At 35.1% G+C, this 26,555-nt stretch overlaps 1 protein-coding gene across 2 annotated transcripts in view; it reads left to right on the forward strand.

Moving 5' to 3' along the window:
- The window catches only part of NEGR1 (neuronal growth regulator 1), an 886,690-nt gene extending 860,584 nt beyond the window's left edge, over positions 1 to 26,106 (forward strand). For both annotated transcript variants that reach the window (XM_003830589.5, XM_034967555.3), the window contains one exon: positions 14,483 to 26,106. In XM_003830589.5, coding sequence (XP_003830637.1) covers positions 14,483 to 14,607 — 125 coding nt within the window. In that variant the 3' untranslated portion in view covers positions 14,608 to 26,106. The remainder of the gene's footprint in view (positions 1 to 14,482) is intronic.
- The last annotated feature ends 449 nt before the right edge of the window (positions 26,107 to 26,555 follow it).

Raw genomic sequence — 26,555 nt, forward strand, 5'->3', positions numbered from 1 at the left:
AGTGGATAAAGCTGCTCTTTATAAGTGGGTAGCTGCCACAATGCTTAAACTGCAAAATATCATCTCGTTCACATGTGAAGAATATCAGAAGAATAGTTTAAATAGTATAGATAAGATATAGTTTAATATAGGAGGAAATTCCAGGAAGATTAGCAGGAACATTCACAGTGCTTATTATATCCTTCTTATATCCCTTTGTCTTAAAAAAAAAAGTGTAACAAGGAGATATTAATATTTAACATCTTTTCTCTCTTTGGTGAAGGCAGAAAATAATCATCTGTCTTTTCTAATTTAAAGATTAAAAAATTACACCCAAGTGCAATTATGTATTATGTAGCCCAAACCTTTTTATAATGATATGTTTCTAAGAATACATCAGAATGTATGGTTGCTTTTCTTATGCTTGCTTTCTTTAAGTCTTACATGTAAACAAACACAGAATTTTAGAATTTTTTTTTGGCAGTTAGAATGATGCCAAATGTTCCTATTAATTGTGAATATAAGTGAAGTTAGTGTGAAATGGAAAATGTATGTTAGAACACATGTATTTAAATGTGGCTTATTTTATTAGCAGTTACTCTTAGATACTAGTGTGCTAGGAAGTAGAGAAGTTACTGTGAAAACCAATTGACACACTTATTGTTTTAAACTATACCTTTGCTCTTCAGGAATATAAGGTTCTCTTAATCCTTTTTCCATTTTTCAAGTTTTCAAGCCCTGACCTTGAGCTTGAATAGTAAGCCAAAGCTGCTCCTTCACTGGAAAAAAAATTAAAACAAACACCAACAACTAAATTTTATGCAGAGATGTCTGAATGCTAATTTTCTGATTTCATGTGTACCTTTTAGCAACTGATGAATCAAGACACAGTCTAGACACATAGCTAAATGTTGTAGATGCCTACTCTTTTGATTCTAGGCCAAGTTCTTCTTACAAAAATAAACTAGCCATTCATAAGAGATTTCTAATATAATGATTATTCAAATATCACTAATATTTGATCAATACATATTTATTATGAGCTCCATATGCTTGAGGTACTAAAAAAGTTCAAATTGAACACATTATGAAAGATGTGAAGAAAGCATGTATTAACTATAGATCTTGGAAATTATTTCCAACATTTGATATTTCAAAAATTAATTATATTACTTTCAGCATGTATGTAGAACAAACTCATTTTGTATATTATTGGTTGAAATGTCTAATTAAAGATGTGTCTAGACTTTGGATAATTTACTAGACTATGGAATTATTTTGATCATATTATATTTAGAAACATTTTAAGATTCCTATTGGCTACTTTAATATTAATAAGCAATGAGCGTTATAAAAGCATGAAGCAAAATACTAAACAAATTCATGTGAGCAGTGCAATATTCTGGAAAGGGCATTAAACTTAAAATCTAGACACTTACATTAATTCTCTGTCTAGCTCTTTCCTCTCCAGACTTGAGTGTCTTCTGGCTATAAAACGACATAAGCCTAGAATGTCTTTCTCTAACTAGATTCTGATTTAGTTATGCTTTGACAAAGGTGAATAGATACCCTCAAAATTTCTTTTAACCCTGGAATTATAATAACATATGATTTTGTAAAAATCATTTCCTTTTTTCTTGTGTAGAATGTTTTTTTTCTACTTGACTACATAGTCCTAAAAGCTAAGAATTAGGTATTGTTCATCTTTGTGTATGTATGAGTGCAATGCCTAACACATAGCAGGCACTCCATAGCACTTGTTGAATAAATAATGTGATTACTGGTGTAAAAATCAGTTACTTCTAAATTATAATTTCCTGACTTATGTAAGTCTCAAAGATCAATTTTCCAATTATATGTTTAAATGTATATATTAAGGTTAAGTATAATTGAAAGTACTGCTAAAGTGGAGGCATCTCTCAATAAAATAAAGGTGTTATGAAATGACAAAAATTTCCTAATGTTTTGTGCCTGAAGGAACCATGGATGTAAACTTAATGCTAATAAACTGAAACATTTATTAATGCAGGGAATGCTATTTTTATTATAGTCAAAAACGATTTCAAACAGTAATATAAATGGCCAAATTTGCAATATCTATAAAAATGAGCCAGAGGTAAGGTGTTTTGATGTAATGGTTTTAAAAATGCACACCTCTCTCTGTTTTTTACCATCTTGACTAGTGTCTGAGTTCAGTACTGGCATCACTGTGCAGGTTTTCTTTTTTTTTTTTTTCTTTTCATCCTTTTCTGGACTCTTCTTTGGACTAGAATTCCCTAATATCTGATTTTTTTGTGCCTGCCCCCAAAGTCCTTCCACAGCAGTTCTATTTCTCCTTTTCCTGTTTTACAAGTTGGATAATCTTAGGCAGCAATAGAGCCTTGAGGAAAGAACATTTCAAGGTTGCAGAGGAGAGGAGTATTTTATAGTTGAAATCGTAATAAAAAACAAGAACCGTGAGTGCCTTTAAATATTTAAGAAATATAAGAGGAGACAAAACTTTCATTAAGCAGTGCTGCTGGTATAGCAGAAACCAAAATGATGATAGTGTAAAACAGTGGGTAATATTCCTGGGATAAAATCTATGAGGAAAAAAAACAGATTTAATTAAGATTTTAAGACCTGGGTTTTTTGTTGTTGTTGTTATTAAGAGTATGTGCCTGCTAATATTATAATTAATGCAAACCTCATAAAAGTGACACTAACTGAGAGAATTATCAAGACCCAAGAAGAATAGTGGCAAAGAGAGTAGATAACTGTTTACTTTCAACAGATACATTTATCCAAATTAATTTTCTGTGCACCTGCTATGTGCAAAGCACCATGGAGCATAGGGAGATAAGAAGTTGCAGTAGACACAGTATTTACAATGTATTATTTTCCTTTTCTTTGTACAAGCTTATTGTCTTTCTCTGGATACCCCTAAAATGAGCAAATTGCTTGTAGGTGATTATTTTGGGAAGGAATTTTGGAACACTGGTGGGTGACTGGAACAAATAAAATAGGGAAGAAGGGAAAGCCAGTCCAAGAATACACTATTGAACTGGTACTAGCTGTGCATAACTGGACTCCATCCTACTAGGGACCCTCTGAGGAGCCCTGTAGAATATACTTTAGAATTGTTTGCCCTGCACACAACCAGTTGTCATAGCAATAGCTAAAGTAGAAATGTAATGAGAAGATGTAAGGCAAAATACAAAAAGTGTGTGAAACAAGTGTATTTTGCAAATTTATCTCATATGGAAATAAAAAGGGTAATTATTTATTAAGCCCTTATTATATGCAGTCACTGTGTTAGACTCTGGGGAAGAAGAAACAAGAGGAAAAGAAAGATGAAAAAATATGATGCTGGCTCTTTAGAAATGCGAAATCTAGGTGAGGAAGCAAGTACCTAAGCAAGGCCTTGAGAGAATGTGAGTTACAATAAGGCCTTCAGGGAAGGAGGAAGTAAGGAAGGGATCATGTAAGTTATTACATTTCTTCTTAAGGAGAAATGTATGTCAGATAGAGGAGGCAGAATTGGGAGGAAGTAGAAGAAGGTAATTCCAAGTAAAAGAGGCACGGATTGTAAACCCAAGGAGCTAAAAGGCTATGGTTTGTTCAGAGCATTGTGATCTTAGAGGAGCTACATATTAAAACTACAAAAAATTAGACGGCCGTGGTGGTGGGCACCTGTAGTCCCAGCTACTTGAGAGGCTGAGGCAGGAGAATGGTGTGAACCCGAGAGGCAGAGGTTGCAGTGAGCCGAGATCGCCCCACTGCACTCCAGCCTGGGCGACAGAGTGAGACTCCGTCTCAAAAAATATACATATAATAAATAAATAATAATAATAAAAAGTAGGCACAGGGGGTTTACCATTTTTCTTTCTGTTTTTGAAAGTTGCATTCTCTACCACATTTTTTCCCCATTGAACTATAACTGATTAAGCTGTGAAACACTACTTGCTTCTTTTCTCCAGTTTGCTAGGAGAAAGGTCTATCTCAACACAAGAGTCAACATTACTATCCAGTAAAACATCACAGTGGTATGCCTCAAAAAAAAAAAAAAAAAAAACAAAGTGTACCCTGGAACACAGAATAGTACGTGGGGAATAGCAGGTGATCACTGAGCATGTATAGATACTTAAGCATTATTTGTTTAGTGGATGAGTTTTCTGATCTGCATTTTAAAAGCTCTGTTTTAGAAGGGACATATATTGTTGGTGTCATTGTTACTGTTTCAGATTTCTAGAACTCTGAGATACACAAGATCTCCTGCCAACAACTGAACATTTCTTTGTGGGCCAAGGTAGGGCTTACATTGGTACTTCTTGTGTAAACACTAACACATTTTTTAAAGCTACAATTTTAAGAAAATTTAATCAGCACTTCAATAAACACTTCACTTAGTTGTCTCATTTGCTTATCATAACACTAGAAGGGATAATTTTATCCCCTTTGTTCAACTGAGAAAACTGAGGTGCCAGGGTGCTAAGCTAATACCTCGTATGCTTGATTGTTAAGAAATATGGCCTCCATCCGTAACAAACACATTCAAATAGAACTCACAGACAAGAGCAATTATTTAACAGTTCTCTTGGTTGTGTGTTTATATGTTTGTAAAGGTATAACTCTATATTTATGGTATGATGTCTTGAGACACATCCAAGAAGACAAGATTTGTCTTTTCAGTAGATGGAACCAACGTTACTTTACAGTGGTAGTCAATATTTCCAAGTCCTGAATTCTTGATTGATAATATTATCTTTCCTGTCTCTTTTTTCTTCAGCTCTATAGTAAACCCTCATCCCAATGCAGAAATTTAAACAATGTATCTATACTTCCATTCTCTGCAATAAATAGTTTGATGGTGCCAAACACTTGATCAAATGCTATGAGTCATACAAAAGTAAAGTAAATATGATCCTACAGAGTTAAGAAACTTAGACTCTGTAGAAGAAGATGCACATGAGAGTGATAAAGTACAGGTAAAATATAGATGAAGTATAGGTAAAAGCTATAGGAGAAAAGAGGACTTGGCAGATTAATTCAACCAGAGTTAGGTAATAATTCAGGGAAGCTACATAGAGATGGAAGCACAGAGAATCAGAATACCTGAGTCCTTGTCTTATTTTTGCATCTAATTTAAGCACATCATTTGATCCCTGTCAGCCTCACCTCCTCATCTGTAAAACTAAAGGATGGCAACAGCTGATCCCCAGTACTCAGACTTTTTTCAGGTTCTAACTTTGTGAGCAGGTGGCATCTGAGATGGGCACTGATATACGAGTACTGTTTCAACACATACAGACATAGAAGCCCATCTCAGATGAAGGCAAACTGCAAATACAAAAGTGCAGCAAAGGCTTGGATGTGTCCTGAGAATGGAGAGTTTTCTGCCTAGGATGACACATGTGCAAAGTATGGCAGAGTATCAGGTATAAGACTGAAAAAGTAGCTTGCAGAAAGTTTACAGAAGGTCTTACATTCCATACAAAATCCTTTGGATTTTATTAAGCATTTAAAAATAGCCAAAATATAATGGTAATGATTAGAGAATCATTGAGAAGAACTCAAAATCAGTCTAGAGTGTAACAAGTGGAACAATTTAAGTAAATCAGAACTACAAGGCCAGATAATCACTGGCCTTCATTTCACTGGAAAAATCGAAGAACAAACAAGCAGACAAAATTTAAAGGTAAATGGAATATTCAAAAAAATGGAAATGATCAAAGCTTATGAAATTCTTGATCATTAATTAATGCCAAAAGAACGATGTTGCAGACTCCAGAAGATAAGCTAGTTTAGGTAACCTTCCTAACACAAAAGATACAAAGAATAAAATGTAGTAAACAAGAAAACCTGATCATGAAACTCCAAGTTTAGACACCCTACATAAAAGCTTAAATAATTTCACACCCACATACTCACATGTATAAGATCATAAAAACGCATTCAACTTGCAAAAATGTTTTCTGGTTTTGCAATTTCTCCCATGTTTTTACCACACTAACAGTGTCACAGTGAAGACACAGCTGATGGCAGTGACTATTAGTGACCTTAAGAACACAGCTGGATTTCTATTTTTATTTCTGTAAAACCTTCTTTTCTTCAACTAAATGATGCCCTAGAGGCCCAAGCTAAAGTCTGTATAGTAAGGGCAATGTGTATTGTATAATGTATTTCACACGACAAAGCCAGAGTTTAAAACACACATACACACACCCACACACATCCACATACACACTCCAAAATATGTCAAGACGCTTACATAGAAACCCATTTGCAAACCAGCCTGGTAGGAGTTGCCATACCAAGTTCAAAGAACCGTTCAGGGTCATACAAAATCACCTGTATTGACAACACACTACAAAGCAACTATATATTCATGTAAATTACTTCTGAGTTTCTAAAATAGAGTAAACAAAAAAATCCAAAACATTTGGAAGACATTGATGAACAATTCAAGCTTTGAGACTTTATTTCAGCAACTAGGAAGGATAATAAAAGACAGCGGTATTTGTTTATATTTGAATGATTGCTTCCTTATTCTCCTTACCTCAAATTAGAGGTAATAGTCTTGGAGAGTTTCATCTGGCTATATGAAGATAAAAGCATTTATCTACGAATAGGCAGATTTCTGAATGTGGGTAATAACCAAGGCAAACATATGTTTAAAATTCCTAATGTAATTGATGCTGAGTAGATAGGAGGGTATATTGTGAACTTTGGCAAAATGGTTATTCAGCAAGCAGAATGGGACTTAAGGATGCTGGTCGGCCAGAGAAATAGCTCTGTAGTCGCTAAGAATAAGTTGGCAGAAAAATGCCGCTAGTCAGAGCAAGAAAGGAATGGTGTGATTTCTCTACCCATTCACCTCATCGTTTATAACACAAAAATAGAGAGATTTTCTGTAAAAATGATTATTTTTATGTTTATCAAGTTTCAGTCTGTCAAAAATGATGGAACTACCGGAAGATAGACATTGGTTTTTTATCAAATGAAAAAAAAAATACCAAAATGTTAGAATAAGTATATAAATACAAATTTTTCTATGAACTTTGGCCTCTAATTCAAGAAAAGAACACCAGTGTACACTTGTTGGCCTGACTTCTTCTAAAGAAGACAAACGGGAAAGCTGACTGACAGGAATCTGAAGCCATTTATCCAATTTTTACATTCTTTCCCTAAATGCAAGAGGAGTTGACTGCAGTAGGGAATCATAAATTGTTAGTCGACCACACTGAGAGCTAATTGAAAAGAGGACCATGGTATGTTTACCTCTCTGCACTCCAGGAGACATGCACAATGAAGGTGTGTTTAGTAAACAAACAGACAGAAAATCTCTACATTGGTCCCTACCACATGACAAGTATGCTACTCGGGCATTCTTCAACCCTAAAGTCGAGGGGGAGAAAAAGACTCCAGAGGGTCTACAGTACAGGAGCATGCAATATTCACACAGACAAAGCTCTCTTCCTAGAAATCGCTGTGCCACAGATGTGAGGTGGTACATGAGATGATAGAGCATGTCTGTGCTGTATCTATAACTCAGCACATCTCATCTTAGGATCTGGACCATTTGATTTCACCAGAAATAATGGAAAGGAGTATAATTATGTCACCTGTGTAAGACCTGCTTGATTCTTCCAGATACCATAATCCAAAGTTATATACCAGTGGAAAAGCATATCCCATCTGCTTCTCTTTTTCTCTCCTAATCTCTACCCAGTGTTTAAGTAAAATTAAGTGATACAAAAAAGGGAAGTGTAATCTGAGCCTCCGGATATCCCCTGCAGCTGCTCATGGGGAAAGGGGTGGATATTGCTTCAGAGAGGATTTAATTATCTTTTGAGCAAACTCCTCCCACAGTATGTAATGAAACAGGATCACACTGTCAATTGGATCTAATCAATGGTGTATAATTTCTCAGTAAACGTATGTGTTCTCTATTTTGAGTACACATTAATCACCCTCTTGTGCTTGAAATGTTATTTGGGTGTAAATCATTTGCTTCCCATTAGGTATATGCTTCCTCAGGAAAATGTAAGTTGAGGCCAGTTTTGTCTTACAGAAGCAGAATTAATATAGCTTTAGTAACTCTAAGATTGCAACAGAAATCTTAAAAACATGACTCAAAGCTAGTTTAAAGCTTGAGTAATTTAAGGAAATTTCTAGGGAAGTAATTGGTATTGTACCAAAACTAAATATTTCACAGTTACATTTGCTGTTGCCTCAAAATACAAACTGGAGCAATACAAGGGAAAACTGCCAAAACAGAAAATAATATGCAGCAGATGTGGTAATTGGTAGTGATAATCATAATTAGAAAAGATACAAGATATATGTTAAAACCCAGAGTGGATCTTCCTGTTGACAACGGGAAGAAGTCTCAAAGGCTTACACTCCACTCAGCTTGGACACTTTTGCTTCATACCTGAGACAGATCCTCTAAAAACAAACTCGTCATTAGGTCAGCCAGGAAGCCATTCTCTAAATTTCACTCACCATGCTGTTCTCTTTGGCAAAAGAGAAGAAAAGGAAGAGGTCATATCCTCTGACTTTGAAGAAATTGCAAATCAGAGGAGTCTGGCCAATTATCTAGCTATAAATTGCATTAAATAAAAATCCTCCCAAAGTCAAGAAAATATAGAGAATTAATATTTTTGTAAGCAAAAATGAAAGACATCTTTGCAAGACCAGAGAAACATTGATTTAACCAAGTGTAGATTAAGTGAAGTAAAATATGCTTGTTCCATGCAAAGCATCTCAAGTTAAACAGAAATTTCTGTGGGAACAGGAACCATTTCTGTTTTGCTCATTGCCTCAGAGTGCCTGGCACATAGCACACACTGAATTTGCTAAAGGAATAAGTGAATGAGGAGTGTTTAGATCATCCTTGAGGGAGTGTTTATGCTTTGTTAAGTGCTGTACTGGGTGGTTTATAGATAACAACACATTCGATCTTTGTAATAACTTTCGAGATACTACCAATCCTCATTTGCAAATGAAGATACTGAACTCAGCAAAGTTAAGAAACTTGCCTAGGTTAGTCCAATTAGAAAGGGATGGAATTGGAACTTGAACCAATGTCATCCAGCTCTACAATACATATATTATATACAATGTCATATTTAAAGACTAGAATGTCTTAGCTTTACTAAGAACTAGAAAGAATGACAGCCTGTTCTGTTGTTTGTTTTAAATTCTGATCTGCAAACAGGATCAGTCTCCCTTACATACTCTATTTTATTTTCTCTTTTATTTCAATAAAATGGTAAATATAATACAATCTAATACATTGTTAAAGGGCTGCGTATTCTCTCTGTGTTTGTTTTAAATCTTCAACCTTTTGTTTCCTTTATCCTCTTCCTTTCTTTCTTGTTCTCAATTTAAACTTTTCTTCTCTTTTCTTCATTCTTCTCCTCAAAAAAAATTAAGCAGGTAGTAAGAAAGAAATAGAACAATTTCATTACACACTTTGCCTTAAGGGTGAGAAATCACAGGAACAACTATTAAAATAGGATAGTCTATCAAAATGGTCTTGAATTTGACACATGCATATTTAGGAATATTATTTCACATCCAATCCAGTAAACATCAATTGAACACATTTGATATAAGATTCAGATGCACATATAGGGAGGAATGTTCCATAACTTCAAGATGTTTATAGTTATATATCACATATATATAACTAATTATAAGTTAAGAAGAAAGAAAACATTTCTGAAGTTAGGTATAAGCAGATGACTAATAATTTTTCTTAGATTGGGGATGGCCTCATGGAAAAACTGGTATTTTTGATGTTTAAGGATGAGCAGGACTTTAATAAGTGCAAAGGGGAATAGGAAGAAGGCCATCTAGGCTTAAGGAGGTTGCATGTGCAAAGGACATGGGGTAATGAAACACTCTATGTGCTCAGAAAATGGCTTGTATGACTAGAGTGAAGAAGCGGTGTGAGTCTGGATAAGTTGACTAGAACCAGATGGCAGAGGTCCCTGAATGCCAGGCTGTAAAGTTTTGGCTTCACTCAATAGACAATGGGGAATACTTGAAGGTGAGCTAGGATAGGCTTTACTTTTTTTTTAGACAGAGTCTCACTCTTTCACCCAGGCTGGAGTGCAGTGGCGCGATCTCGGCTCACTGCAACCTCCACCTCCTGGGTTCAAGTGATTCTAGTGCCTCAGCTTCCTGAGTAGCTGGGACTACAAGCATGTGACACCATGCCCGGCTATTTTTTTGTATTTTTAGTAGAGGCGGGGTTTCGCCATGTTGGCCAAGCTATTCTCGAACTCCTGGCCTCAGGTGATCCACCTGCTTCGGCCTCCCAAAGTGCTGGGAGTACAGGCATGAGCCACTGCACCTGAGCAACATAGGCTTTACTCTTGCCTTTCCTAGTACAATCTATTGTCTACTGAGTAGCCAAGTGATCCTTTAAAAATAATCAAACTCTCCTATGGCTTCTCATGTCACTCAGAATGAAACGAAAGCCCTTGCCATAGCCCAGATACATCTCTGATCACATGACCTATCCTGCCTAATTTTACTTAAGGTAAATAGCAGCATGATATTGAAAGGCAACTAAAAACTTGACAGAGATCCTTCAACAGGTCTGGCCATCCCAGAGGCTCAACTAGATGTCTTCTAAGTAATTCAGGCTTCTAGCTTGGACCTATGGGTTCATCTATGCTGACTGTCTTTTGTGGCAAGAGTATGATGTTATAAAGTTCAGTACATGCTGTCTTCCTATATTATCCACTTAATGATCTGTCTTCTTTCTCAAAATACTTAAGGGAGGTAGTCTGACCTGTACAGGTCAAAGTATAATGAGCCTGATACTAAAATGGGAAGAAAGATTCAGCAGAATACAAAAGGAAAAGATGATACTCTCTGAAAAAAGATGTCAAGGTATTTTGTCTCCTTATAGGTTTGTAGTAACTGGGGGAAATGGATGTGAAGCACTGACGTTTACTGAACACCTATTAAGTACCAAACTCTATGTTCAGTATCAAAGATAAAAGATATTTATAATATATCTTGGCTTCTAGACATTCTTGACCTAATCAGGTTAAGATGTATAAGTATATTACCAGTTACTAAGTAATACAGGGGAAAGGCGGTAATGCTTAATTTGTCATATGGGATTTTCTGAAGGTTTTTTCCCAAGTAATATTTCAGCCCAGTCTTGAAGCTAATTTCTAATAGCTAACAGCTATTTTCTTAAGATCAAGTAGTTGATTGGAATTTGACCTGCTAAGAAGATCCATTGACCCAAATAATACTGAGACCCTTAACTTGAGTATCATTAGCCCTGTTCTTCAAATAATTCAGTTCAACAGTCATATACACACACACAAACCACACATAATAAATGCCAGTCAGTGGGAATAAGGTTGCATAACAATGGCATCCCCCAACAATGGAATGTTATAACACCATTTTAAAAATGAGATATGTGTGTACTAAAGTAGGTATATCATTGTATTTTGTAAAAAATAATTGTATTTGTAACTGTTGCCTAGATTACTTATCTGCCATGACCCCATAGGGAATCCTCCCAAGTTTGTATATTATCTTTAAAGTTCCATATACCCTAATGTTCTGTATTTACCTATTTATTTATATCCCCAACTAGAATAAGCTCTTCCTGAAAGAGAGGATGGGGTTTTATTCATCTTTGCCTATGTGAGGCTTAATTCAACCCCACGAACATAATAGATATTCAGTAGATATTTAAAGAGTACGACTGGTGACATGTAACTTGACATTAGGTATCTGATCTCACATTATGGTGACTAACTTTGCTCTTTGTGTTTTGGTGTACTGATTATTCACGATTACTCCACAGTCTACTGCCTGTAACAATTGCAAGCTAACGATTCATCCCCCAGTTTCTAGTTTATTTCAGGACTAATATAAATATTATATTCACAAGCAACAAAAAAGTATATAAATTTGTGGCATCAGTGAAAAGATGTATGCTATTTTAATTGTAAGGTAATAAATTTAAAATACGCTATTGGTAATATCTTTGTTAAGTTTAAGACAATAGGAGGCTGAGTGGAAGAAGATACAGCTACACTGGGGAAGGCAGAATTAAGTAATAAAAGGATCATACATATCTTATTAAGTGCTGCATTCCCAGCACTTAGGAGAGTGCTTGGTACCTAGTTCAATTAAAACTTGCTGAATGAATGAATGTACTATATTACTATAGCACATTTTCTAGCCTATAATCACGTGGCTTGCTTCAGAAAAGATTGCATTTTGTAGGACAGAAATACTCATTTTGATTATGACCCATTCATTTGATTGAATCATTTACTTAGACATTTCTTGAGCATCTACTATATACCACACTTTGCCAGATTTTATGTCTGGAAACACAAAGATGAATAAGAAATGACCTAGAAGAGTTTAAATCTGTTGGAAGAAATGAATATGTAAACAAATATTTGCAATGCAATGTGATAGTTACATAACATATAATATATATTTCATGGTCTCATGACACAAAAGAGGTAGTCAGCTCAGTTTGTTGGAGAATGAGAGGGGATCCAGGAAAGATTGCCCAAAAATGCATTTTCAAGGATGGATAAGGAGTTTTGAGGGGACTTGAAAATCTACCCATTTAATGTTACTACTTAATTTCTCATAACAAAAATAATTTACCTTTGCTTTTTATGCTTAGCTTTTAAGTTTTATTTCTTATTTATGAAACCATTTATATGCTTTACATATTATTGGTCCTCTACCATTATACAAGTTTTATTACACTTGACATTCTTGAAAAACAACTCTAGCATAACTACTATTGAGAAGGTCATATATTAAATAAAGATTCATTTGTATTTTTAAAATATTTGTCTAGGTCTAGAAAAAGGGACAATGAGGAGTTCCATAGCTGTAAATTAGACTTCGTATATATCAAAAATTGAAAAGCTCTCTGTTCAACAATAGGCTTACTTTCTTTGTCTTTTTATTTTTTAAAAAACTCATTTGTAATTATACACATGCATTAAATAGTTAATTTTGCTCTTTGTTTATTAAAAAATAGTAGTCTCAGCGTTCAAATCCCACTCACCTGGAATCAATAATTGCATTGTCAAGGAAACTTCCCACTGCAGGGACCAATGTATCTTTCATCCCCTTTAATTTCTTGGAAGTGTAAACAGCACAATTTATTCTTCTTGTTACGTAGCAATATAGTCATTTGTGAACATTTCATTAAAACTATCTGCTGGTAATTCAGACTCAGTGTGACTAAACCTGCTCCTGGATTTGAGTTATAAATTTAGAAATGAAGTAGTCGATTTCTTTACTACATTATTCAATTTCTACTAGGAAATAGTGCTTGAAATCCAGGTTTCATTAAGAAAAGGTGGTTAAAATATATTGGCAGGTTTTTTGTTATTACAATTATTATTATTATTATGGTAAATGAAGATCAGTCTCAAGTCCAAGCACGGCTGTAACATTTAATTTCTGGAACACAATATAATTCACTACAACTAGGCAACTGTCCTTTCATAAACAAAGTGAAACCCATTCCGAACACTCCAATAATATCCCAAACTTGGTGAATTTTCAGGTATTCAGTGAAAATTCAACATGACCGTTAGCCAAGTACCATGTGAACTTCCCCATATATAAGACTGTAATATTTCTGATGTATAAATGTAGTCATACATTCAACTCTCCAAATTCTTCAAAATGTCTTTCAACATAAAAACCTAGTCCCTTTTTCATTACAGTAGAGGTCATTCTACCTGTCTAGAGGTCTAGTTTCAATTCCCTCCACTTCAGGCCTCAAACTTCATGGTCCAGCAAGACTAAATCTACCTTTATATTCTATACGACACACCTTGCTCTGTCCTTTTATTATGCCTTCGAATATGTTATTTCTTCTACCCACATGATAGTCTCCTTTAGTAAAACTGTATTTGAAATCTCCCTTGCCCAGGCAGATTTAAAAGCACAATTTGTCTGTGTTACTGGGTATGCACATGCAACTCTAATATTCTGTATTATAATTGTTTGAAGATCTTTTCTCACCAAAAAAGGCCTTGGAAGGGACAATATTCTTGTTTTCCTAGCATTTAGTATAGTATTTAGCTAATAAAACACAGCTATATATACGCATGAATGACTATTTGTCCACTAATACAAATATTTACAGTACATATAAGAGGAATAATAATGTTAGTAGCTTTTGAGTACTTAGCATGTGTTTAGTTGATGTAATAGGCTGTATGTGCTTCATCTCCAATTCTCACCACAGCCCTGTGAGGTGGATTCTATTATTTCTATTATTTTAATTTTGACCTTGAGAAAACTGAAGCTCTGAGAAGTTAGCCACATAGCCCACACATTGTCATATAGCAGAATCAGATATGAACTTCAGTCTGTCTGACTCCAATGTCAGTGCTTTCCCCGATGCACCTGGCTACCTTTTGATTATTGTCAAGATCCTGGAAGACACAAATTAGATTTTGATTTAATCTTTTCCATTTCTTTCCAGCTCCAAGTACAGCCCAGTATGGAATTACCGGGAGCGCTGATGTTCTTTTCTCCTGCTGGTACCTTGTGTTGACACTGTCCTCTTTCACCAGCATATTCTACCTGAAGAATGCCATTCTACAATAAATTCAAAGACCCATAAAAGGCTTTTAAGGATTCTCTGAAAGTGCTGATGGCTGGATCCAATCTGGTACAGTTTGTTAAAAGCAGCGTGGGATATAATCAGCAGTGCTTACATGGGGATGATCGCCTTCTGTAGAATTGCTCATTATGTAAATACTTTAATTCTACTCTTTTTTGATTAGCTACATTACCTTGTGAAGCAGTACACATTGTCCTTTTTTTAAGACGTGAAAGCTCTGAAATTACTTTTAGAGGATATTAATTGTGATTTCATGTTTGTAATCTACAACTTTTCAAAAGCATTCAGTCATGGTCTGCTAGGTTGCAGGCTGTAGTTTACAAAAACGAATATTGCAGTGAATATGTGATTCTTTAAGGCTGCAATACAAGCATTCAGTTCCCTGTTTCAATAAGAGTCAATCCACATTTACAAAGATGCATTTTTTTCTTTTTGATAAAAAAGCAAATAATATTGCCTTCAGATTATTTCTTCAAAATATAACACATATCTAGATTTTTCTGCTCGCATGATATTCAGGTTTCAGGAATGAGCCTTGTAATATAACTAACTGGCTGTGCAGCTCTGCTTCTCTTTCCTGTAAGTTCAGCATGGGTGTGCCTTCATAAAATAATATTTTTCTCTTTGTCTCCAACTAATATAAAATGTTTTGCTAAATCTTACAATTTGAAAGTAAAAATAAACCAGAGTGATAAAGTTAAACCATACACTATCTCTAAGTAACGAAGGAGCTATTGGACTGTGAAAATCTCTTCCTGCACTGACAGTGGGGTTTGAGAATTTTGCCCCACACTAACTCAGTTCTTGTGATGAGAGACAATTTAATAACAGTATAGTAAATATACCATATGATTTCTTTAGTTGTAGCTAAATGTTAGATCCACGGTGGGAAATCATTCCCTTTAAAATGACAGCACAGTCCACTCAAAGGATTGCCTAGCAATACAGCATCTTTTCCTTTCACTAGTCCAAGCCAAAAATTTTAAGATGATTTGTCAGAAAGGGCACAAAGTCCTATCACCTAATATTACAAGAGTTGGTAAGCGCTCATCATTAATTTTATTTTGTGGCAGCTAAGTTAGTATGACAGAGGCAGTGCTCCTGTGGACAGGAGCATTTTGCATATTTTCCATCTGAAAGTATCACTCAGTTGATAGTCTGGAATGCTGTTATATATTTTAAAACTTCCAAAATATATTATAACAAACATTCTATATCGGTATGTAGCAGACCAATCTCTAAAATAGCTAATTCCTCAATAAAATCTTTCTATATAGCCATTTCAGCTCAAACAAGTAAAACCAAAAAAGACCATCCTTTATTTTTTCCTACATGATATATGTAAGATGTGATCAAATAAAGACAAAACACCAGTGATGAGAATATCTTAAGATAACTAATTATCAAATTATTGTGAATGTTAAATTATTTCTACTATAAAGAAGCAAAACTACATTTTTGAAGGAAAATGCTGTTACTCTAAACATTAATTTACAGGAATAGTTTGATGGTTTCACTCTTTACTAAAGAAAGACCATCATCTTGAAAGCCATTTTACAGGTTTGATGAAGTTACCAATTTCAGTACACCTAAATTTCTACAAATAGTCCCCTTTTACAAGTTGTAACAACAAAGACCCTATAATAAAATTAGATACAAGAAATTTTGCAGTGGTTATACATATTTGAGATATCTAGTATGTTGCCCTAGCAGGGATGGCTTAAAAACTGTGATTTTTTTTTCTTCAAGTAAAACTTAGTCCCAAAGTACACCATAAATCAATTTTAATTAGAAAAATGAATCTTAAATGAGGGGACATAAGTATACTCCTTCCACAAAATGGCAATAATAAGGCATAAAGCTAGTAAATCTACTAACTGTAATAAATGTATGACATTATTTTGATTGATACATTAAAAAAGAGTTTTTAGAACAAATATGGCATTTAACTTTATTATTTATTTGCTTTTAAAAAATATTCTTTGTGGAATTGGTGAATAAACTATAAAATATTATTTTGTATTGCAGCTTTAAAGTGGCACACTCCATAATAATCTACTTACTAGAAATAGTGGTGCTACCACAAAAAAATGTTAACCATCAGTACCATTGTTTGGGAGAAAGAAACAGATCAAGAATGCATATTATTCAGTGACCGCTTTCCTAGAGTTAAAATACCTCCTCTTTGTAAGGTTTGTAGGTAAATTGAGGTATAAACTATGGATGAACCAAATAATTAGTTCAAAGTGTTGTCATGATTCCGAATTTGTGGAGTCTGGTGTTTTTACCATAGAATGTGACAGAAGTACAGTCATAGCTCAGTAGCTATATGTATTTGCCTTTATGTTAGAAGAGACTTTCTTGAGTGACATTTTTAAATAGAGGAGGTATTCACTATGTTTTTCTGTATCACAGCAGCATTCCTAGTCCTTAGGCCCTCGGACAGAGTGAAATCATGAGTATTTATGAGTTCAATATTGTCAAATAAGGCTACAGTATTTGCTTTTTTGTGTGAATGTATTGCATATAATGTTCAAGTAGATGATTTTACATTTATGGACATATAAAATGTCTGATTACCCCATTTATCAGTCCTGACTGTACAAGATTGTTGCAATTTCAGAATAGCAGTTTTATAAATTGATTTATCTTTTAATCTATAACAATTTTTGTTAGCTGTTCATTTCAGGATTATATTTTCTACAAGTTCCACTTGTGGGACTCCTTTTGTTGCCCCTATTTTTTTTAAAGAAGGAAGAAAGAAAAATAAGTAGCAGTTTAAAAATGAGAACGGAGAGAAAACAAAAAGAATGAAAAGGAAAGGCAGTAAAGAGGGAAAAAAAAGGAAGGATGGAAGGAATGAAGGAAGGAAGGGAGGAAGGGGAGAAGGTAGGAAGAAAGAAAGGATGAGAGGGAAGGAAGAATCAGAGTATTAGGGTAGTTAACTTACCTATTTGCATTCTTAGTTTAACTGCAAGTGGTGTAACTATGTTTTACAATGATCGCATTTGAAACATAAGTCCTATTATACCATTAACTTCCTATTATGCAGCAATTATATAATAAAAAGTACTGCCCAAGTTATAGTAATGTGGGTGTTTTTGAGACACTAAAAGATTTGAGAGGGAGAATTTCAAACTAAAAGCCACTTTTGGGGGGTTTATAACTTAACTGAAAAATTAATGCTTCATCATAACATTTAAGCTATATCTAGAAAGTAGACTGGAGAACTGAGAAAATTACCCAGGTAATTCAGGGCAAAAATATATACATATATATATAAATACCCCTACATTTGAAGTCAGAAAACTCTGAAAAACTGAATTATCAAAGTCAATCATCTATAATGATCAAATTTACTGAATAATTGTTAATTTATCCATTGTGCTTAGCTTTGTGACACAGCCAAAAGTTACCTATTTAATCTTTTCAATAAAAATTGTTTTTTGAAATCCAGAAATGATTTAAAAAGAGGTCAGGTTTTTAACTATTTATTGAAGTATGTGGATGTACAGTATTTCAATAGATATGAATATGAATAAATGGTATGCCTTAAGATTCTTTGAATATGTATTTACTTTAAAGACTGGAAAAAGCTCTTCCTGTCTTTTAGTAAAACATCCATATTTCATAACCTGATGTAAAATATGTTGTACTGTTTCCAATAGGTGAATATAAACTCAGTTTATCAATTAAAATATGTATTTGACTCATTTTAAAACTCTATTAGCTTAAAAGAAAGAAGGAAGAAATAATAATTTGAAGATATTTCTGCTATTCTCTTTATTTCCTGTATTACACTCATCTTTCTGCTTACTCTAAAGCAGTACAGGGTAAAAATTTTAGATGCTACAGTTTCAAATGACTCCACACTATATTCTTTCTTGCTGTTGCTGATTCCTAAAAGGTTTGATGAGCTGAACTACATCTAAACTAAAAACCTTATTTAGAACCTTTACCTGGTAAAATACAGCAGAGTTAGCAACAGAGACTAAATATCCTGTTGATAAAATCCTGATGACCTTACAGGCTAAACAACTGAAAACTCAAATGCTTGTAAGAGCCAGGCAGAGTGTAATTTCTTAACAGCTGGGTATAAAACAACGGGCACCTGAAGGTATTCAGATACAATTTCCTTAAAAATACCTTGGTTTCCAAGCAAAACACGTTATTTGGCTGAGAACCTTTAGTTTGTAAATACCAAACCATAATATACAAATGAGATCTCAAGCCAAATGAATTTTTTAAGCCCTCTTTCCCATATCTGTTCATCTATGATAGTCAACTGAATAAATGAGAACAATGTGTTAGATAAAACAACAAAGCATAAAAAAGATTCATGCTTGGTTTTATAAGCTATTTTGAAATATAGGTATCATTGCTATTCTGAGAAACCCATATACACCAAAGCCCTCCCTCCACAAAAAAACTGGAAATGTTCTAATAAATGTCTGATTTCCCCCACAGCTTCATTATTTCTTCCCTTTTCAACATCTATCTTATCTATCTATCTTGAATAAATTACATCACAGAAACAGAAACATCAAGTATCAGACACAGAAAACCAGCACATGAAACAGAGCTAGTTTCCCTCTCAAAAGAATAGGGCAAAACATAGATGCTTCAAAATCATATCTAGGTATACAGAAAATAATTATTCACTTTAACCTGACAGTCAGAAATGTAAGTAAGAATTTGTAGAGATAATTTTCCAAGGTAATTCATTCAAGTTAGTGGAATTTGATCCAAACACCCATCAATGTACTCCCTCTGAACTTTCCAAGAAGCATACACCTTCACATTTACATTCACTGTTTTTCTAGTAATTCCAAACTTACTAAAAAGTATTTCAGAGTTGATATCGCTGGTGGAAAGAGAGCAATTTAGCAAACAAATAAATGCTTTCCAGTATTCCTAGAAAGAAGGAAAAGAGGAATACGTTTCATTCTTCTCCCTAGAAGCTCTACCCACAGTCATCCTAAAGCTAGACCAATCTCTCCCAGGGCTTTCCTTCAGTCTAAGAAACATGCTTCACTTCAGAGACAATTGTGGCAACTATAGTTTTCCCCAAAGGGTCACAACTACCTCTCCCTTGCATTTTACAATGGAGCACTTTTGCAAGTATTGCTATTGTGGCTTTCTCAACACTTTCAAATACTTAAAGGAGAAAATATTATTGTCATGTATTGATGGTGAAAACGAGATTCAGAAATTTTGAGTCACTTGCTGAAGATTATACTTCAACTAAGTGGCAGATCTGAGCCAAATATGCAATGAAAAATGTTCCCAATTTGTTTCCAGTCCCAGACTACCTAGGAAAAAGAAAAGCATATAATCACATTGCTAGCTTCATAGACAACTATTTGCATATTTTTATTTATATATTTATATAAATATAAGCACATTTTAAATATAAATATAGATACTTATGACATCCTTGTATTTTCCAATACCTGCAGAGGGTATGAGATTTAAAGGCTAATCAGATTGTGCATGTCATCTAAAACTTTGGAAATGTGAAACTCACAGTGCAGTTGCCTTTGGACACACAGCCTTGGGTTGTATGAGACTGGTCACACCAAGTGGAGAATCTTGTCATAATCGCATGTATCTTCTTTTTGTATAGCATTTTGCAAAAAATGTGTCAAGTTTGGGATAATCCACTAAGACTATTCCTCAGACATCTGCAATCAACAGAATTTTGGGGGAAATGGAGATCAGAATACATACATACTTTTAAAAAAATTCACAATAGAATACTGATTTTAATCTGAGTGATGTTGTTTGAGGCCATTTATATTGAAATACTAACATGAACATCTGTTTGTGCTGGGACAGTAGAACAAGAGAAAGATTCTAATTCTAGAAATTAAATGATATGCAACCTAAGAAATACATTTGTACTTTGTTTTCAAAATATGAATATAATACAAATCCTATGGATATCACCACTTAGTTTGAAAAACATAAAAAAGTGTGATTTTCATACACTTATGAAATGAATAAATTAATTCATTAATGAAGGACCTGATAAGATATTACAACCAGATAAAAGGATAATTTAAAGAACATACACATTTATAGATCAAAAACCTTGAAATTAATGTACTAATAGAGGCAAAACTGGCTTCCAGAGTGAGGAGGAGAATTCAATTGAACCTTTACCCCTCAGAATTTATTTCCATATCTGTAGACGAGAAATATTTTGCCTTAGTATTATTTATTTACAACTTGAAAAAGAGTTCAAATATAATGAAAAATACAGAGGCTCCAAAAGAATCAGAATCAGGTAACCTGTAAAAGTGTGTTCCAAGTAATTAGTGGTTTTTCATTTCAGCAAAAATTCTTCTCTGCAATGAAGAGACATAATTTTTTTTTTTCTTTTTTAGACAGAGTTTTGCTCGGTTGCCCTGGATGGAGTGCAGTGGTGTGATCTTGGCTCACTGCAACCTCCGCCTCCTGGGTTCAAGCGATTCTCCTGCATCAGCCTCCCCAGTAGCTGGGATTACGGGCACGTGCCACCACACCTGGCTAAGTTTTGTATTTTTAGTAGAGGTGGGGTTTCACCATGTTGGCCAGGCTGGTCTAGAACTCCTGACCTCAAGTGATCCATCTCCCTCGGCCTCCTAAAGTGCTGGGATTACAGGCGTGAGCCACCGCTCCCAGACGAGATGTAAAATTTTTAAAGCCATTGAATTAAATTCATTGCTAACATTTTGAGCTTTGATAATATAATTCCTACTTTAATGACTCAAAAAAAAAAAAAAACCCAAGTAACCTATCTATCTAATAATCTATGTTTTAATTACTCCTTTTCTTCCTTATCTCACAAACCATAATCCAATAGTCTGGGACATGTGAAAGAGAAAGTAAACAGTCACAAGAACTGCCTTGCTTCCAGAATCCACTTTGTTGAAAAAATAATATATTTTGGGCACTTGTTAAAAAGAATTAACAGAAAAAGTCTCTTTTATTTTTTGCCGCAGGGGCATTTAATTCATGGTATAACAGGAATTTTATATCAAAAACAGTAAGAATAATGAAGTAACAGTTGAGATAGCAATATTTCATCAACCAAATACTATGATAATGATAAAAACATTGCAAGAAGCTATAGCCAGAACTGAGTGTTCTGCTCCTACTTAGTGTTAATGAGCCCAGTCCTAGCACACAGCTTGATTTGGTAGAAACTACAAGAGGTAGCACGCTTCATCACACCTTCAAAACTTTAAAATGTTAAAGAGGGTGGTTTCCCTCCTTCATTTCAAATGGATTGCTAAAAGCACTGGGCTATTCCTTGGTGGAAATTTGAATTTGCCAGTTTCTTCATTAATTTTGACTTTTTACATTCAAAAAAGAGTTAACTTTACATTAAGTCACAGCAGACTTAGACCTCCTGCAGTTCTGAATTGTGCTTAAACAAGTATTCAAGCACATGGGATTTCTCAAGAAAATTTGGGGACCATATCTTAGAAAAAAAAACTTACAAAATATTCATTGAAGACTATAATATGCTAAAGCTAAGGAACAAAATTCTCTTGATTGTTCTAAAAATACCTAGTAAGAGCCACAGAACTCTTCCATAGTTTTCTAAGTAGTTTCATAAGTGTGGATTGTGGTTGCCCTGAAACTTGACATATCCCTACCAAGTACTTGACAAGTGACCTGGCAAAAATGTGTTCAATAGCTCATTTTTGACATACTCCTTAAGAAATCATTGCCAGAGATTTGAAACTGCTTCAAGCTGATGTCTTTTTCAAAACAAAACACATACTCACACACAAATACAAAATCGCATTGCTATCAGTGATCTGGAAAATAAGCTTGCAAGCTGGCCATGTGGTGTTCTGAATAATTTTTTTAAAGTAGAAGAAGAAATGACAACAGTGCAACCAACAGTTTCTGTTTAAGTTTTATTTGCTAAGACGTTAGCATAAGGAACATCTTGTGATTTAATTAATCAGAAGATGGCACCTGCTTTAAATACTGACATGGAGAAAAGCAGATTTTTTTAAAAAATTGGAATAAATTAATTTCTTGTAATACATTTTTCTTGTTGATAAACAACTAAATTATGCTTTGAAATGTCTTACTGTCTAATAACTTTAAATGTTGACAAGGAGAAAGACTGGGTTTTTTTTTTTTACATTTGAATAAGCAATTTTTTTCTGGAAACATATATATTTCTAATTTATAGATAAACTAGTATGTGTGTTCAGAATTCCTGTTCTCTCATTATTCAGGTTTCAAAATGTATTAACAAAGCTTTTATGGTTTTATAATAGACAATTAGATATCTTTCATCAGGTAACATAAGAACTTGTATAGTGGTATATTAGTCAGTTTTCACACTGCTGATAAAGATATAACCGAGACAGGGCAATATGCAAAAGAAAGAGGTTTTTTTGGACCTACAGTTCCATGTGGCTGGGGAAGCCTCACAATCACAGTGGAAGGTGAAAGGCACGTCTCATATGGCAGCAGACAAGAGAAAAGAGCTTGTGCAGATAAACTCCCCCTTATAAAACCATCAGATCTCATGAGACCCATTCACTATCACAAGAACAGCATGGGAAAGACCTGCTCCCATGATTCAATTACCTCCCACCAAGTCCCTCCCACAATCTGTGGGAATTCCAAATGAGACTTGGGTGGGGACACAGCCAAACCATATCATTTCCACCCCTGGTCCCTCCCAAATCTCATGTCCTCACATTTCAAAAACCAATCATGCTTTCCCAACAGTCCCTCAAAGTCTTAACTCATTTCAGCACTATTTAAAAAGTCCACAGTCTAAAGTCTCATCTGAGACAAGGCAAGTCTCTTCTGCCTATGAGCAGCCAGTAAAATCAAAAGCAAGTTAGTTACTTCCTAGATGCAATGGAAGTACAGGCATTGGGTAAACATAGCCATTCCAAGTGGAAGAAATTGGCCAGAACAAAGGGGCTACAGGGGCGGTCAAGTCTTAAAGCTCCAAAATGATCTCCTTTGACTCCATTTCTCACATCCAGGTCATGCTGATGCAAGAGGTGGGCTCCCATGGCCTTAGGCAGCTCCGCCTCTGCAGCTTTGCAGGGTATAGCCCTCCTCCTGGCTGCTTTCACCAGCTGGCATTGAGTGTCTGTGCCTTTTCCAGGTGCATGGTGCTAGCTGTTGGTGGATCTATGATTCTGGGATCTGGAGGACAGTGGCCCACTTCTCACAGCTCCACTAGGTGGTGTCCCAGTAGGGACTCTGTGTGGGGGCTCCACTCCACATTTTCCTTCTGCACTGCCCCAGCAGAGGTTCTCCATGAGGAGAACTTCATTCTGGGCATCCAGGAATTTCTATACATCCTCTGAAATTTAGGTGGTGGTTTCCAAGCCTCAATTTTTGACTTCCATGCACCCACAAGCTCGACACCATGTGGAAGCTGCCAAGGCTTGGGGCTTCCACTGTCTGAAGCAACAGCCCAAGCTGGACCTTGGCTTCTTTTAAATCATCCTTGGAGCAACTGGGAAGCAGAGCACCAAGTTCCTAGACTGCACATAGCAGAGGGACCCTGGGCCAGGCCCACAAAACCATTTTTTTCCTCCAAAACCTAGGGGCCTGTGATGGCAGGGGCTGCTGCAAAGGTCTCTGACGTGCCCTGGAGACATATTCCCCACTGTCTTGGTGACATTCAGCTCCTCATTACTTATGCAATTTTCTGCAGCCAGCTTGAATTTCTCCTCAGAAAATGGGATTTTCTTTTCTATCACATTTTCAGTCTGTAAATTTTTCAAACTTTTATACTGTTTCCCTTTTAAAACTGAATGCCAGCCAGGTGCACTGGCTCATGCTTGTAATCTCAGCACTTTGGGAGTCTGAGACAGGCAGATCACCTGAGGTCAGGAATTTGAGACCAACCTGGCCAACATGATAAAACCCCATCTCTACTAAAAATATAAAAATTAGTGAGGCATGGTGGCACATGCCTGTAATCTCAACTGCTTCGGAGGCTGAGGCAGAAGAATTGCTTGAACCCAGGAGGCAGAGGTTGCAGTGACCTGAGATCATGCCACTGCACTCCTGCCTGGGTGACAAAGTGAGACTCTGTCTCAAAAACAAAACAAAACAAAACAGAACACTGAATGCCTTTAACAACACCCAAGTCACCTGTTGAATGCTTTGTTGCTTAGAAATTTCTTCCTCCAAATATCCTAAATCACCTCTCTCAACTTCAAAGTTCTACACATCTCTAGGGCAAGGGCAAAATGCTACCCATCTTTTTGCTAAAACATAACAAGAGTCACCTTTGCTCCAGTTCCCAATAAGTTATTCATTTCCATCTGAGACCACCTCAGCCTGGATTTTATTGTCCATATCATTATCAGCATTTTGGTCAAAACCATTCAACAAGTCTCTAGGAAGTTCCAAACTTTCCCACATTTTCCTGTCTTCTTCTGAGCCCTTCAAACTATTCCAACCCCTGCCTGTTACCCAGTTCCAAAGTCACTTCCACATTTTCAGGTATCTTTTCAGCAGCACTCCACTCCTGATACTAATTTACTATATTAGTCAGTTTTCACACTGCTGATAAAGACATACCTGAGGCTGGGCAATTTACAAAAGAAAGAGGTTTATCAGACTTACAGTTTCACGTGGCTGGGGAGGCCTCACAATCATGGTGGAAGGTGAAAGGCACATCTCACATGGCAGCAGAGAAGAGAAGAGAAATTGTGAAGGAAAACTCCCCCTTATAAAACCATCAGATCTCATGAGACTTACTCACTATCATGAGAACAGCATGGGAAAGACCTGCCCCCATGGTTCAATTACCTCCCACCAAGTCCCTCTCACAATATGTGGGAATTCAAAATGAGATTTGTGTGGGGACATGGCCAAACAATATCAAATGGTTTTGATTTTTACACTGAGGCACATTCTCAGGCTAGTATCATTTCAAGAAGAACCTGTTATTTGTTGATTTTGGAAATTTTAAAAATCAGATTTAATTTACACTGAAAAGTGGTTGACCTTAACGTTTCTCAGATAACCTGAAATGTTCATGTGGCATTCATTCATTCATTAATCCATCCACTTATTTGACAATAAAATATGATTTAGGTGACCTCTGAAGAGCTGTCTAAAAAGAAATACCTGGTAGAGTTAATCTGGATGTTTAGGACACTATGATCAAACTGAAGAAAAAGGCACCCATTTCTCTAATCCTTTCTTTGGGAAGCTGATTTCACTTTAAACTGAAAGTGAGAAAGGAAAAGGAAGAAGAAAAGAAACAGAGGGTGAAAGAAGAGAAAGAGGAAGGGAAAGAAAGAGATTAATGTATATTTTCTCCTAAGAAAGGCTCTTTTGTGTGTGTCAGTGTGTGTGTGCATGTGTGTTTCCTGTTGCCTGGATCTATCATAAAAAGCAATGTCTTCTCTGGAATGGGGCTTCAGTTTCCACATTTACAATTAGTACATATTACAATTAGTGATATGAATAAAGGCTGTTATCCTACATCTTCCAAGTTGTCATTCCTCTTCTTTCTTTAAAACTTTCATTATTTTTCATATAAAATTAAATTTCTACAATAGTATATCATACTCTTTTCTCAAGAAAATATGACAATATTCCATTGCATCACAGAATGCAATGAAAAATATAAAACTTCCATTTCTCTGTGACTTTGATATTAAAAATGAATTCTAGTCAATTGCTGAAATTGTTTAATAATAAAAATCTGAATTTGAATAGGTTACCATTCCCTAAATATGCACAGTAAAAATAAACATTGAGATCTTCTGTAATTGTTAGTTACGAGCTTTGGGTGACATTAAAAAAAAAATCCAAAAAGTCTTGAAAATTTAACACTTTTTAGCCTCCAGAAAAATTTTTAAATGTTTTCAAAAATAGATAAAAATAAAACTTCATTTTAAGCGTTCTTGATTTTTCATAAATCTGTAATATC

This window comes from Pan paniscus, chromosome 1, assembly GCF_029289425.2.
Source record: "Pan paniscus chromosome 1, NHGRI_mPanPan1-v2.0_pri, whole genome shotgun sequence".
NCBI classification, from domain to species: Eukaryota; Metazoa; Chordata; class Mammalia; order Primates; family Hominidae; genus Pan; species Pan paniscus.